This window comes from Pagrus pagrus (assembly GCF_965226575.1).
Source record: "Pagrus pagrus genome assembly, chromosome: 2".
NCBI classification, from domain to species: domain Eukaryota; kingdom Metazoa; phylum Chordata; class Actinopteri; order Spariformes; family Sparidae; genus Pagrus; species Pagrus pagrus.
The window spans coordinates 6,213,022-6,226,080 of record NC_140186.1 but is presented as its reverse complement, the minus strand read 5'-3'; the positions used below and the strand labels follow the sequence as shown (position 1 = coordinate 6,226,080).

The 13,059-nt window shown below is 42.5% G+C and overlaps 4 protein-coding genes across 4 annotated transcripts; all 4 read left to right on the top strand.

The window, feature by feature from the left end:
* The first annotated feature begins 3,033 nt into the window (after window positions 1-3,033).
* LOC311269142 (caspase b-like) lies at window positions 3,034-4,648 on the top strand. Its single transcript, XM_084373166.1, has 3 exons — window positions 3,034-3,070; window positions 3,744-4,025; window positions 4,167-4,648. The coding sequence occupies exons 2-3, from the start codon at window positions 3,761-3,763 to the stop codon at window positions 4,322-4,324; spliced, it is 423 nt and encodes a 140-aa protein (XP_084229292.1). The 5' UTR covers window positions 3,034-3,070; window positions 3,744-3,760; the 3' UTR covers window positions 4,325-4,648.
* A 505-nt stretch (window positions 4,649-5,153) lies between these two features.
* Window positions 5,154-6,485, top strand: LOC311272996 (uncharacterized protein; the record flags this gene model as incomplete). The annotated part of the gene is made up of 3 exons (XM_084379819.1): window positions 5,154-5,238; window positions 5,842-6,123; window positions 6,265-6,485. Exons 2-3 carry the CDS (start codon window positions 5,859-5,861, stop codon window positions 6,483-6,485), a joined length of 486 nt encoding a protein of 161 aa, XP_084235945.1. The 5' UTR covers window positions 5,154-5,238; window positions 5,842-5,858.
* Window positions 6,486-7,741: 1,256 nt separating this feature from the next.
* Window positions 7,742-10,205, top strand: LOC311266311 (pyrin-like). The gene is made up of 3 exons (XM_084368611.1): window positions 7,742-7,837; window positions 9,261-9,542; window positions 9,684-10,205. The coding sequence occupies exons 2-3, from the start codon at window positions 9,278-9,280 to the stop codon at window positions 9,845-9,847; spliced, it is 429 nt and encodes a 142-aa protein (XP_084224737.1). The 5' UTR covers window positions 7,742-7,837; window positions 9,261-9,277; the 3' UTR covers window positions 9,848-10,205.
* Window positions 10,206-10,883: 678 nt separating this feature from the next.
* On the top strand, window positions 10,884-13,009 carry LOC311269341 (pyrin-like). The gene is made up of 3 exons (XM_084373425.1): window positions 10,884-10,905; window positions 12,059-12,340; window positions 12,482-13,009. The coding sequence occupies exons 2-3, from the start codon at window positions 12,076-12,078 to the stop codon at window positions 12,643-12,645; spliced, it is 429 nt and encodes a 142-aa protein (XP_084229551.1). The 5' UTR covers window positions 10,884-10,905; window positions 12,059-12,075; the 3' UTR covers window positions 12,646-13,009.
* Window positions 13,010-13,059: the final 50 nt, after the last annotated feature.

Genomic DNA, 13,059 nt, shown 5'->3' with positions numbered 1-13,059 from the left:
TATGTCTTCTGTGGTCCAAAGTCTGAAAGAACAACCCTGCTGATGTCATCCCATGATTGTTTCATTAAAGATGCAATCACCTTGCATTACGGGAAATGTAGGAACAAGGGTTTTTGTCAAGGAATGCCACGGTATGAAAATGTACAATAATAAGTGTTTTATTAAAACAATATTATTTCAGGTTCACATCCAGCTTCGTGTCTGTCAGGACATAATAGTTTATACATTTACACTTAAAGGGGCAGTATGTAAGAACTTTAGCTGAACGGATGCAAAAGTTAACTAAAATTATTCGTTTGTGAATAAATCACAGTTCTGACATTATGATGTCTTTGTATTGTGTTGCAGAGATATCTGCTGAGGTTAGCATGCTAACCAGCTAGCCCCACCAGACCAGTCACAGTCTAAAGCTCCTGTGCTAGTGGTGTAAACACCAACACTCTCAAGCTCCCGGTCCAAACCGCAAGCCTCACAGTTAACTGAGCTAACTAGCTGGGGCAGCTACAGTTAGCAGCAGTTAGCGGTTACCCTGGCGATAGGCTGCCCCCCTTATTTGTTTGAGGATGAATTTGGAAGGTGGCCAATTCTTACATTTGGTGCCGCCCACAGTTTCTGAGTGCAACACCACTGTTGTAAATACAAACCACAGGTCTGTAACAGTTTGTCAGACGTAATGTAGCTGCTAACTACAAACAAAACTCATTACATCTCCATGGTCTGTGTTTAAAACTTGTATGTTGAAGTAAACATGTATGTAACGTTGTGATCTGACCCTGTGATCTTGGTGGCTTATTTGACATTAGAAAGCACTAGACTGGTGATCTACTAACGTTTATAACTTTAGATGTGTTGACTCTTTGGAGTGAATCTCAACGTTTGCAGCCTTTTCTTTTATTAAAACTAATCTGGAACCTTATCCTGCTTCTTCCAGCTGTTCAGTGAGCAGACATGAAGGTCCAAACGCTCCTCCTTGAGACTCTGGAAAGGCTGCGCGAAGAAAACTTCAGTAAACTCAGGTGGTACCTCTCGATGAAGATCTTGGACGGTTGCGACCCAATTGGGCAGGCGCATCTGGAGAATGCATCACGAATGCAAACCGTCAGTAGGATGATAGACAGCTACGGAGAAGAGTCGGCTGTGAACGTCACTGTGGAGATTCTGAAGGAGATGAACCTCAACGGCCCCGCAGAGGAGTTAAAGAGCAGATGCACAGGTACTGTATGAGGCGAGGGCTGACTCGTTGTTTTTCTCAAAGTTTCTTACTGTTCCTCACAGTTCAGGTGCAGCGGATGTTATGAGATGAAGCAACATGTCTCTATACTAATTCTCTGCATCTGTATCTTTGCATCTGCAGCGGGAAAACCAGCTACACCCTCCTCCTCCTCCTCCTCCTCCTCCTCCTCCTCCTTTACCTCTCCTCTTCCTCCCCCCTCCTCCTCCTCCTCCTCCTCCTTTACCTCTCCTCTTCCTCCCCCCTCCTCCTCCTCCTCCTTTACCTCTCCTCTTCCTCCCCACCCCTCCTCCTCCTCCTTTACCTCTCCTCTTCCTCCCCCCTCCCCCTCCCCCCCCGCTTCACCTCTCCTCTTCGTCCCCCCTCCCCTTTACCGCTCCCCCTCCCCCTCCACCTCCTCCTCCTCCTCCCCCCCCCTTTGCCTCTCCCCCTCCCCCTCCCCCCCCCGCTTTACCTATCCTCTTCCTCCCCCCTCCCCCTCCCCCCACCTTTACCGCTCCCCCTCCACCTCCTCCTCCTCCTCCTCCTCCCCCCCCCTTTACCCCTCCCCCCCCTTTTACCTCTCCTCCTCTCCCCCTCCATCCCCCTCCCCTCCCCCTTTTTACCTCTACCCCTAACTCTCCCCTCCCCCTCCCCCCCGCCCTCAGCCCCCTCCTAAGCTGTAGCACCTCCTGCTGCTCCTGCAGGGATGGCAGCTCAGCAGGGATCTGTGATCATCGCCCCGAACATCACCGGTGACACATCTGGAGGCTTGAACATAACCATCAATAAATAAACTCATGAAACACAACCAGACCGAGACAACTCGACCTGTAGTCCTCCAGCTGTAGACGCACTATTTGAAGGAACATCTGCCGGCCATTATAATAAAATTATAACTTCTCATATTTTAGAAACACTGAGTTTAGTATATTGACATGTTGACGCGATAAATTCACAATATTTTACATCACAGTTTCTGTTGACTGGGCTCCACTCACATGTGATGCTGGTTATAAGTCTCATGGAGCATGTTCAAGTCTAATAATGTCCACGACCACAACAATGGTGACAGCAGGTCGAGCAGAATAAACATTTTAAAATCAAATATCCAACTTTTAAGTGCCCTCAGCAGATTGTAACAGAATATTTGACCCTTAAATGTGCCTGAAGAGTTTTCTAAATAAACAACAACAAACACACAGTGTCATCATGTGCTTTTTCAACCCTGTTGCAGATGTTAATGTTGGTGTACTCAGGATACATGTAGCACTTGGACTGAAGAGCAGACAGGTCTCATTATTTCTTGTTTTGTTGCCTTTGCTGTGTGATGCTGTGCAGGCTGAGCTAAAAGATGTTCAGTCAACAATAACAGAGTAGGTGCATTATATTGATATTGCTAATGCAGCGATATACACGATCAAAAAATGTGTTTTATATCCATTTAAAATCTGAACTGATGCTCAACACACCATTTGTTGTTATTGTTATTCAGGCCTGTTGTTTGTTTGAGAGTCAATGGGCCAAAATGAAGGACAGAAGAAACAAACAGTGATCAGATATAAAATCCTGAACCTTTTCTCTAACATTGAGTTTTCCTGGCGTTAAAAATATTAATTCTGAATTTATTTGTGTTTTCAAGTGAAATGAGAAATAATAAAAGTATCTGTAGCTGCTGATCATAACTGAGGTAAAGTACTTACAGAAGGTTGTGTTAACATTTAAAAAAAATAAACCACTTGATCTTCTCTGACTGTGCCCCTTCTGCTGAGCTGTGAACTTCCTGTTGGACCAGTTTGAAACCGAAAGTGTTTACTTCCGCCATTTTCTGTACATTAACTGCAGGCTGCTGTCGACACGGTAAGTCTCTTTATATATGAGGGCTCAGATAAAAAGCAGCTTTGTGGCCTCTGTGGTTTTGGTGTGGTTCTGGTGTGGTTCCGCCTGTTGCTGCTCTGTTTCCTTTGTTTCTTCATCAAATGAAGAAGCGGATCAAAGTTTCAACAGGAGAGTAAAAACCCTGCGGACCGACTGACTGTGATGTAACACATCCTGTGTTTACTGACGGTACCGGTGCTGGTTCTCACATTTATGGATTTAAATCACTCATCTTGTTTATTTCTTCTGGATCTTTTCAGTCCCGTTTGTTGGTTTGTGTTTCTGCTGCGAACAGATTTCACTAACGTGTTACAGATATACAGAGGAACAGGTGTGTGTCCTCACCGCAGGTGTGAGTGTGTTCATGTTTTCAAGGACTTCCGGTGACAACTTTCTAATAAAAAGGGCTTTTAAAAAGTAATCAATGGGTTTATTAATGTCGAGAAGTAATAAACTAATGCTCTATAGATCCACTGTAGCCTGTGAGCAGTGTTGGAGTAACGCCGTACAAAAGTAACAAAAGTAACGAAAGACTGACAAAAAATAGCCTAAATCTTACATATTGTAACTTTAAAGCAGCATTATGTAGAAATGGGCATTTTGCAGCCTTCTCTTTTACTAAAACTAATCTGGGACCTTATTCTGCCTCTTCCAGCTGTTCAGTGAGCAGACATGCTGGTCCCACAGATCCTCCGTCAGACTCTGGAAGGACTGCGCAAAGACGACTTCGAAACACTCAAGTGGTACCTCTCGATGAAGATCTTGGACGGCTGCGAGCCAATCGGGCCGTCCCATCTGGAGGATTTACCCCGTGAGAAAACCATCAGTAGGATGATAGACAGCTACGGAGAAGAGTCGGCTGTGAACGTCACTGTGGAGATTCTGAGGAAGATGAACTTCAACGGCCCTGCAGAGGAGTTAAAGAGCAGATACGCAGGTGCTGTATGAGGCGAGGACTGACTCGTTGTTTTTCTCAAAGTTTCTTACTGTTCCTCACAGTTCAAGTGCAGCGGATGTAATGAGATAAAGCAAAATGTCTCTATACTAATTCTCTGCATCTGTATCTTTGCATCTGCAGCGGAAAAATCAGCTACACCTGCCTCCTCCTCCTCCTCCTCAGCTGTAGCACCTCCTGCTGCTCCTGCAGCGATTGTAGCTCAGCAGGGATCTGTGATCATCGCCCCGAACATCACAAGTGGCACATCTGGAGCCTTGAATATCACCGTCAATAAATAAACTCATGAAACACAACCAGACCGAGACAACTTAACCTGTAGTCCTCGCTGAGTTTAGTATATTGACATGTTGACGCGATGAATTCACAATATTTTACGTCACAGTTTTTGTTGACTGAGCTCCATTCACATGTGATGCTGGTTATAAGTCTCATGGAGCATGTTCAAGTCTAATAATGTCCATGACCACAACAATGGTGACAGCAGGTCGAGCAGAATAAACATTTTAAAATCAAATATCCAACTTTTAAGTGCCCTCAGCAGATTGTAACAGAATATTTGACCCTTAAATGTGCCTGAAGAGTTTTCTAAATAAACAACAACAAACACACAGTGTCATCATGTGCTTTTTCAACCCTGTTGCAGATGTTAATGTTGGTGTACTCAGGACACATGTAGCACTTGGACTGAAGAGCAGACAGGTCTCATTACTTCTTGTTTTGTTGCCTTTGCTGTGTGATGCTGTGCAGGCTGAGCTAAAAGATGTTCAGTCAACAATAACAGAGTAGGTGCATTATATTGATATTACTAATGCAGCGATATACACGATCAAAAAATGTGTTTTATATCCATTTAAAATCTGAACTGATGCTCAACATGAGAAAAGATTAATTTTATTCTGATTTTATTTGTGTTTTCAAGTGAAATGAGAAATAATAAAAGCCTCAGTAGCTGCTGATCATAACTGAGGTAAAGTACTTACAGAAGGTTGTGTTAACATTTAATTATTGTTTTTTTTTTATGTATTTTGGGGTGAAATGACGTCATAGTGTCTTCCACCACTTGGACTTCCCTGACTGCGCCTCCACTACTCAGCTGTAAACTTCTCCTAATATTCCTGTTGGACCAGTTTGAAACCGAAAGCGTTTATTTCCGCCATTCAGTGTACATTACCTGCAGGCTGCTGTCGACACGGTAAGTCTTGAATAAAAGCAGCTTTGTGGTTCTGGTGTGGTTCTGGTGTGGTAATCAGCTTTGTGGCCTCTGTGGTTCTGGTGTGGTTCTGGTGTGGTTAAGCCTGTTGCTGCTCTGCTTCCTCTGTTTGATCAAATGAAGATTGAGCTTTCAGCAAAGTTTCAGCAGGAGCTAACTGAGCTAACTAGCTCGGGGCAGCTACAGTTAGCAGCAGTTAGCGGTTACCCTGGCGATATGCTGCCCCCCTTATTTGTTTGAGTATGAATATGAAAGGTGGCCAATTCTTACATTTGGCGCCCCCCACAGTTTCTGAGTGCAACACCACTGTTGTAAATACAAACCACAGGTCTGTAACAGTTTGTCAGAGGTAATGTAGCTGCTAACTACAAAAAGACTCATAACATCATAATGTTATGGTCAAAAAGTCACATGATGTTGCTTAAAACTGCAGACTTGATGGCTTATTTTTCATTAATAAGCACTACACTGGTGATCTACTAATGTTTATAACTTCAGATATTATGACTCTTTACAGTGAATCTCAACTTTTGCAGCCTTTTCTTTTATTAAAACTAATCTGGGACCTTATTCTGCTTCTTCCAGCTGTTCAGTGAGCAGACATGCTGGTCCCACAGCTCCTCCTTGAGACTCTGGAGAAGCTGCGCGACAAAGACTTGGAAACACTCAAGTGGTACCTCTCGATGAAGATCTTGGACGGCTGCAACCCAATTGGGCAGGCTCATCTGGAGAAAGCATCCCGAATGCAAACTGTCAGTAAGATGATAGACAGCTACGGAGAAGAGTCGGCTGTGAAAGTCACTGTGGAGATTCTGAGGAAGATGAACCTCAACGGCCCTGCAGAGGATTTAAAGCGCAGATACGCAGGTGCTGTATGAGGCGAGGACTGACTTGTTGTTTTTCTCAAAGTTTCTTACTGTTCCTCACAGTTCAGGTGCAGCGGATGTTATGAGATAAAGCAAAATGTCTCTATACTAATTCTCTGCATCTGTATCTTTGCATCTGCAGCGGGAAAATCAGCTACACCTGCCTCCTCCTCCTCCTCCTCCTCCTCCTCAGCTGTAGCACGTCCTGCTGCTCCTGCTGCTCCTGCTGCTCCTGCAGGGATGGTAGCTCAGCGCAGATATGTGTTTACTAAAGAAACTAAATTAATTCCAGTAGGTCCATTTACACCAATACACCTAGATACATCCTCAGAATCAGACTCAGAACCAGAATTTCTGCTTTGAGGCTTCGTTTAATTCCTATCACCTGCGTAATGTGGCCTGCTTAGCTCAGGGATCATTTTTAGGTGTTAGGTTAATTTGACACTTAAATCCATTAAATGGCTAAGTTGTAATAAATGGGCTTAGTTTTGGAGCCAAGAGTTGGAGTTGGAATAAATACCTGTATGTTTTTTTCAGGAATAAAAGCCAATTGCTTGGTCTGTTTAACAGGCCTGTCATTTTTCATTATGCATTATTTGGTATTGTTGTTTCATAATGCAAAATTATTTTTTATTAGACTACTTGATTAATCGATGGGATAGTCGGTGGAATACTCGATTCTAAAAATATTCGATAGCTGCAGCCCTAATAACCATCAATAAATAAACTCATGAAACACAACCAGACCGAGACAACTCGACCTGTAGTCCTCCAGCTGTAGACGCACTATTTGAAGGAACATCTGCCGGCCATTATAATAAAATTATAACTTCTCATATTTTAAAAACACTGAGTTTAGTATATTGACATGTTGACACGATAAATTCACAATATTTTACGTCACAGTTTCTGTTGACTGGGCTCCACTCACATGTGATGCTGGTTATAAGTCTCATGGAGCATGTTCAAGTCTAATAATGTCCATGACCACAACAATGGTGACAGCAGGTCGAGCAGAATATACATTTTAAAATCAAATATCCAACTTTTAAGTGCCCTCAGCAGATTGTAACAGAATATTTGACCCTTAAATGTGCCTGAAGAGTTTTCTAAATAAACAACAACAAACACACAGTGTCATCATGTGCTTTTTCAACCCTGTTGCAGATGTTAATGTTGGTGTACTCAGGACACATGTAGCACTTGGACTGAAGAGCAGACAGGTCTCATTATTTCTTGTTTTGTTGCCTTTGCTGTGTGATGCTGTGCAGGCTGAGCTAAAAGATGTTCAGTCAACAATAACAGAGGAGGTGCATTATATTGATATCGCTAATGCAGCGATATACACGATCAAAAAATGTGTTTTATATCCATTTAAAATCTGAACTGATGCTCAACATGAGAAAAAATTCATTTTATTCTGATTTTATTTGTGTTTTCAAGTGAAATGAGAAATAATAAAAGCCTCCGTAGCTGCTGATCATAACTGAGGTAAAGTACTTACAGAAGGTTGTGTTAACATTTATTTGTTATTTTTTTTAATGTATTTTGGGGTGAAATGACGTCATAGTGTCTTCCACCACTTGGACTTCCCTGACTGCGCCTCCACTACTCAGCTGTAAACTTCTCCTAATATTCCTGTTGGACCAGTTTGAAACCGAAAGTGATTATTTCCGCCATTTTCTGTACATTACCTGCAGGCTGCTGTCGACACGGTAAGTCTTGAATAAAAGCAGCTTTGCGGTTCTGGTGTGGTTCTGGTGTGGTTCCGCCTGTTGCTGTTCTGCTTCCTCTGTTTCTTCATCAAATGAAGAAGCGGATCAAAGTTTCAGCAGGAGAGTAAAAACCCTGCGGACCGACTGTGATGTGACAGCATGTGTTTACTGACGGTACCGGTGCTGGTTCTCACATTTATGGATTTAAATCACTCATCTTGTTTATTTCTTCTGGATCTTTTCAGTCCCGTTTGTTGGTTTGTGTTTCTGCTGTGAACAGATTTCACTAACGTGTTACAGATATACAGAGGAACAGGTGTGAGTCCTCACCTCAGGTGTGAGTGCGTTCATGTTTTCAAGGACTTCCGGTGACAATTTTATATTAAAAAGGGCTTTTAAAAAGTAATCAGTGTTCTTCAACTAACTCTTTAAAGGGGTATTCCGCTCTTTAAACACATGACATGGGGAGTAGGTCACTGCTCCGCTTGTGAGAACAGTTTTATGTCTTCTGTGGTCCAAAGTCTGAAAAGAACAACCCTGCTGATGTCATCCCATGATTGTTTCATTAAAGATGCAATCACCTTGCATTATGGGAAATGTAGGAACAAGGGTTTTTGGATAGGGCTGGAGCTGCATACCGTTGTCAAGGAATGCCACGGTATGAAAATGTACAATAATAAGTTAATGTTATATGTTTTATTAAAACAATATTATTTCAGGTTCACATCCAGCTTCGTGTCTGTCAGGACATAATAGTTTATACATTTACACTTAAAGGGGCAGTATGTAAGAACTTTACCTGAACGGATGCAAAAGTTAACTAAAATTATTCATTTGTGAATAAATCACAATTCTGACATTATGATGTCTTTGTATTGTGTTGCAGAGATATCTGCTGAGGTTAGCATGCTAACCAGCTAGCCCCACCAGACCAGTCACAGTCCAGAGCTCCTGTGCTAGTGGTGTAAACACCAACACTCTCAAGCTCCCGGTCCAAACCGCAAGCTGCACAGCTAACTGAGCTAACTAGCTGGGGCAGCTACAGTTAGCAGCAGTTAGCGGTTACCCTGGCGATATGCTGCCCCCCTTATTTGTTTGAGTATGAATATGAAAGGTGGCCAATTCTTACATTTGGCGCCCCCACAGTTTCTGAGTGCAACACCACTGTTGTAAATACAAACCACAGGTCTGTAACAGTTTGTCAGACGTAATGTAGCTGCTAACTACAAAAAGACTCATAACATCATAATGTTATGGTCAAAAAGTCACATGATGTTGCTTAAAACTGCAGACTTGATGGCTTATTTTTCATTAGAAAGCACTAGACTGGTGATCCTTTATAAATGATCTACTAATGTTTATAACTTCAGATATTATGACTGATCAGAGACACTAATCTGGGACCTTATTCTGCTTCTTCCAGCTGTTCAGTGAGCAGACATGCTGGTCCCACAGCTCCTCCTTGAGACTCTGGAAGAGCTGCGTGACGATGACTTGGAAACACTCAAGTGGTACCTCTCGATGAAGATCTTGGATGGCTGCAACCCAATTAGGAAGGCTCATCTACAGAATGCATCCCGAGTGCAAACCATCAGTAAGATGATAGACAGCTACGGAGAAGAGTCGGCTGTGAACGTCACTGTGGAGATTCTGAGGAAGATGAACCTCAACGGCCCTGCAGAGGATTTAAAGAGCAGATACGCAGGTGCTGTATGAGGCGAGGGCTGAATCGTTGTTTTTCTCAAAGTTTCTTACTGTTCCTCACAGTTCAGGTGCAGTGGATGTTATGAGATAAAGCAAAATGTCTCTATACTAATTCTCTGCATCTGTATCTTTGCATCTGCAGCGGAAAAATCAGCTACACCCTCCTCCTCCTCCTCCTCAGCTGTAGCACCTCCTGCTGCTCCTGCTGCTCCTGCAGCGATGGCAGCTCAGCAGGGATCTGTGATCATCGCCCCGAACATCACCGGTGACACATCTGGAGGCTTGAACATAACCATCAATAAATAAACTCATGAAACACAACCAGACCGAGACAACTCAACCTGTAGTCCTCCAGCTGTAGACGCACTATTTGAAGGAACATCTGCCGGCCATTATAATAAAATTATAACTTCTCATATTTTAAAAACACTGAGTTTAGTATATTGACGCGATAAATTCACAATATTTTACGTCACAGTTTCTTGTTGACTGGGCTCCACTCACATGTGATGCTGGTTATAAGTCTCATGGAGCATGTTCAAGTCTAATAATGTCCACGACCACAACAATGGTGACAGCAGGTCGAGCAGAATAAACATTTTAAAATCAAATATCCAACTTGTAAGTGCCCTCAGCAGATTGTAACAGAATATTTGACCCTTAAATGTGCCTGAAGAGTTTTCTAAATAAACAACAACAAACACACAGTGTCATCATGTGCTTTTTCAACCCTGTTGCAGATGTTAATGTTGGTGTACTCAGGATACATGTAGCACTTGGACTGAAGAGCAGACAGGTCTCATTATTTCTTGTTTTGTTGCCTTTGCTGTGTGATGCTGTGCAGGCTGAGCTAAAAGATGTTCAGTCAACAATAACAGAGTAGGTGCATTATATTGATATTGCTAATGCAGCGATATACACGATCAAAAAATGTGTTTTATATCCATTTAAAATCTGAACTGATGCTCAACATGCCATTTCTTATTATTGTTATTTAGGCCTGTTGTTTGTTTTGAGAGTCAATGGGCCACAATGAAGGACAAGAGAAACAAACAGTGATCAGATATAAAATCCTGAACCTTTTCTCTAACATTGAGTTTTCCTGGCGTTAAAAAGATTATTTCTGATTTTATTTGTGTTTTCAAGTGAACTGAGAAATAATAAAAGCCTCTGTAGCTGCTGATCATAACTGAAGTAAAGTACTTACAGAAGGTTGTGTTAACATTTAAAAAAAATAAACCACTTGATCTTCTCTGACTGTGCCCCTTCTGCTGAGCTGTGAACTTCCTGTTGCACCAGTTTGAAACCAAAAGCGCTTATTTCCGCCATTTTCTGTACATTAACTGCAGGCTGCTGTCGACACGGTAAGTCTCTTTATATATGAGGGCTCAGATAAAAAGCAGCTTTGTGGCCTCTGTGGTTCTGGTGCGGTTCTGGTGTGGTTCCGCCTGTTGCTGCTCTGCTTTCCTCTGTATCTTCATCAAATGAAGAAGCGGATCAAAGTTTCAGCAGGAGAGTAAAAACCCTGCAGACTGACTGACTGTGATGTGACAGCATGTGTTTACTGACGGTACCGGTGCTGGTGCTGACAGTACCAGTGCTGGTTCTCACATTTATGGATTTAAATCACTCATCTTGTTTATTTCTTCTGGATCTTTTCAGTCCCGTTTGTTGGTTTGTGTTTCTGCTGTGAACAGATTTCACTAACGTGTTACAGATATACAGAGGAACATGTGTGAGTCCTCACCTCAGGTGTGAGTGTGTTCATGTTTCCAAGGACTTCCGGTGACAACTTTCTAATAAAAGAGGCTTTTAAAAAGTAATCAATGGGTTTATTAATGTCGAGAAGTAATATACTAATGCTCTATAGATCCACTGTAGCCTGTGAGCAGTGTTGGAGTAACACCTTATGAAAGTGACAAAAGTAACGCGTTACTAATATTTCAGTAAAAGATTACAATTATGTCACGTAAAGTGTTACAAAAGTAACGAAAGAATGACAAAAAACAGCCTATTGCCAAATCTAACATATTGCAACTTTAAAGCAGCATTATGTAGAAATGGGCATTTTGTGGGATTTGGCGCCCCCCACAGTTTCTGAGTGCAACACCACTGTTGTAAATTCAAACCACAGGTCTGTAACAGTTTGTCAGACGTAATGTAGCTGCTAACTACACACAGAAGTCATCACGTCTCCATGGTCTGTGTTTAAAACATGTATGTTGAGGTAAACATGTATGTAACGTTGTGATCCGACCCTCTCACTGAAGTTACATAGTGCAGAAACAAGTGACAGAGACAGAGACCATCACCCTGTTACGAGACACTGTACCATCAACATGACTTTAAAACTGTTATTTTAAGGTCACAAAGTCACATGATGTTGCTTAAAACTGCAGACTTGACGGCTTACTTGACACTAGGAGGCACTAGACTGGTGATCTACTAACCTTTCTAACTTTAGATGTGTTGACTCTTAATTAAAACTAATCTGGAACCTTATTCTGCCTCTTCCAGCTGTTCAGTGAGCAGACATGCTGGTCAAAACGCTCCTCCGTCAGACTCTGGAAGGACTGCGCGAAGACGACTTCGAAACACTCAAGTGTTACCTCTCATCGAATGTCTTGGACGGCTGCGAACCAATTGGGCAGGCTCATCTGGAGAAAGCATCCCGAATGCAAACTGTCAGTAAGATGATAGCAAGCTACGGAGAAGAGTCGGCTGTGAACGTCACTGTGGAGATTCTGAAGGAGATGAACCTCAACGGCCCTGCAGAGGAGTTAAAGCGCAGATACGCAGGTGCTGTATGAGGCGAGGACTGAATCGTTGTTTTTCTCAAAGTTTCTTACTGTTCCTCACAGTTCAGGTGCAGCGGATGTTATGAGATAAAGCAAAATGTCTCTATACTAATTCTCTGCATCTGTATCTTTGCATCTGCAGCGGAAAAACCAGCTACACCTGCCTCCTCCTCCTCCTCAGCTGTAGCACCTCCTGCTGCTCCTGCTGCTCCTGCAGCGATGGCAGCTCAGCAGGGATCTGTGATCTTCGCCCCAAACATCACCAGTGGCACATCTGGAGGCTGGAATATCACCATCAATAAATAAACTTGTGAAACACAACCAGACCGAGACAACTTAACCTGTAGTCCTCCAGCTGTAGACGCACTATTTGAAGGAACATCTGCCGGCCATTAGAATAAAATTATAACTTCTCATATTATAGAAACACTGAGTTTAGTATATTGACATGTTGACGCGATAAATTCACAATATTTTACGTCACAGTCTTTGTTGACTGGGCTCCACTCACATGTGATGCTGGTTATAAGTCTCATGGAGCATGTTCAAGTCTAATAATGTCCATGACCACAACAATGGTGACAGCAGGTCGAGCAGAATAAACATTTTCAAATCAAATATCCAACTTTTAAGTGCCCTCAGCAGATTGTAACAGAATATTTGACCCTTAAATGTGCCTGAAGAGTTTTCTAAATAAACAACAACAAACACACAGTGTCA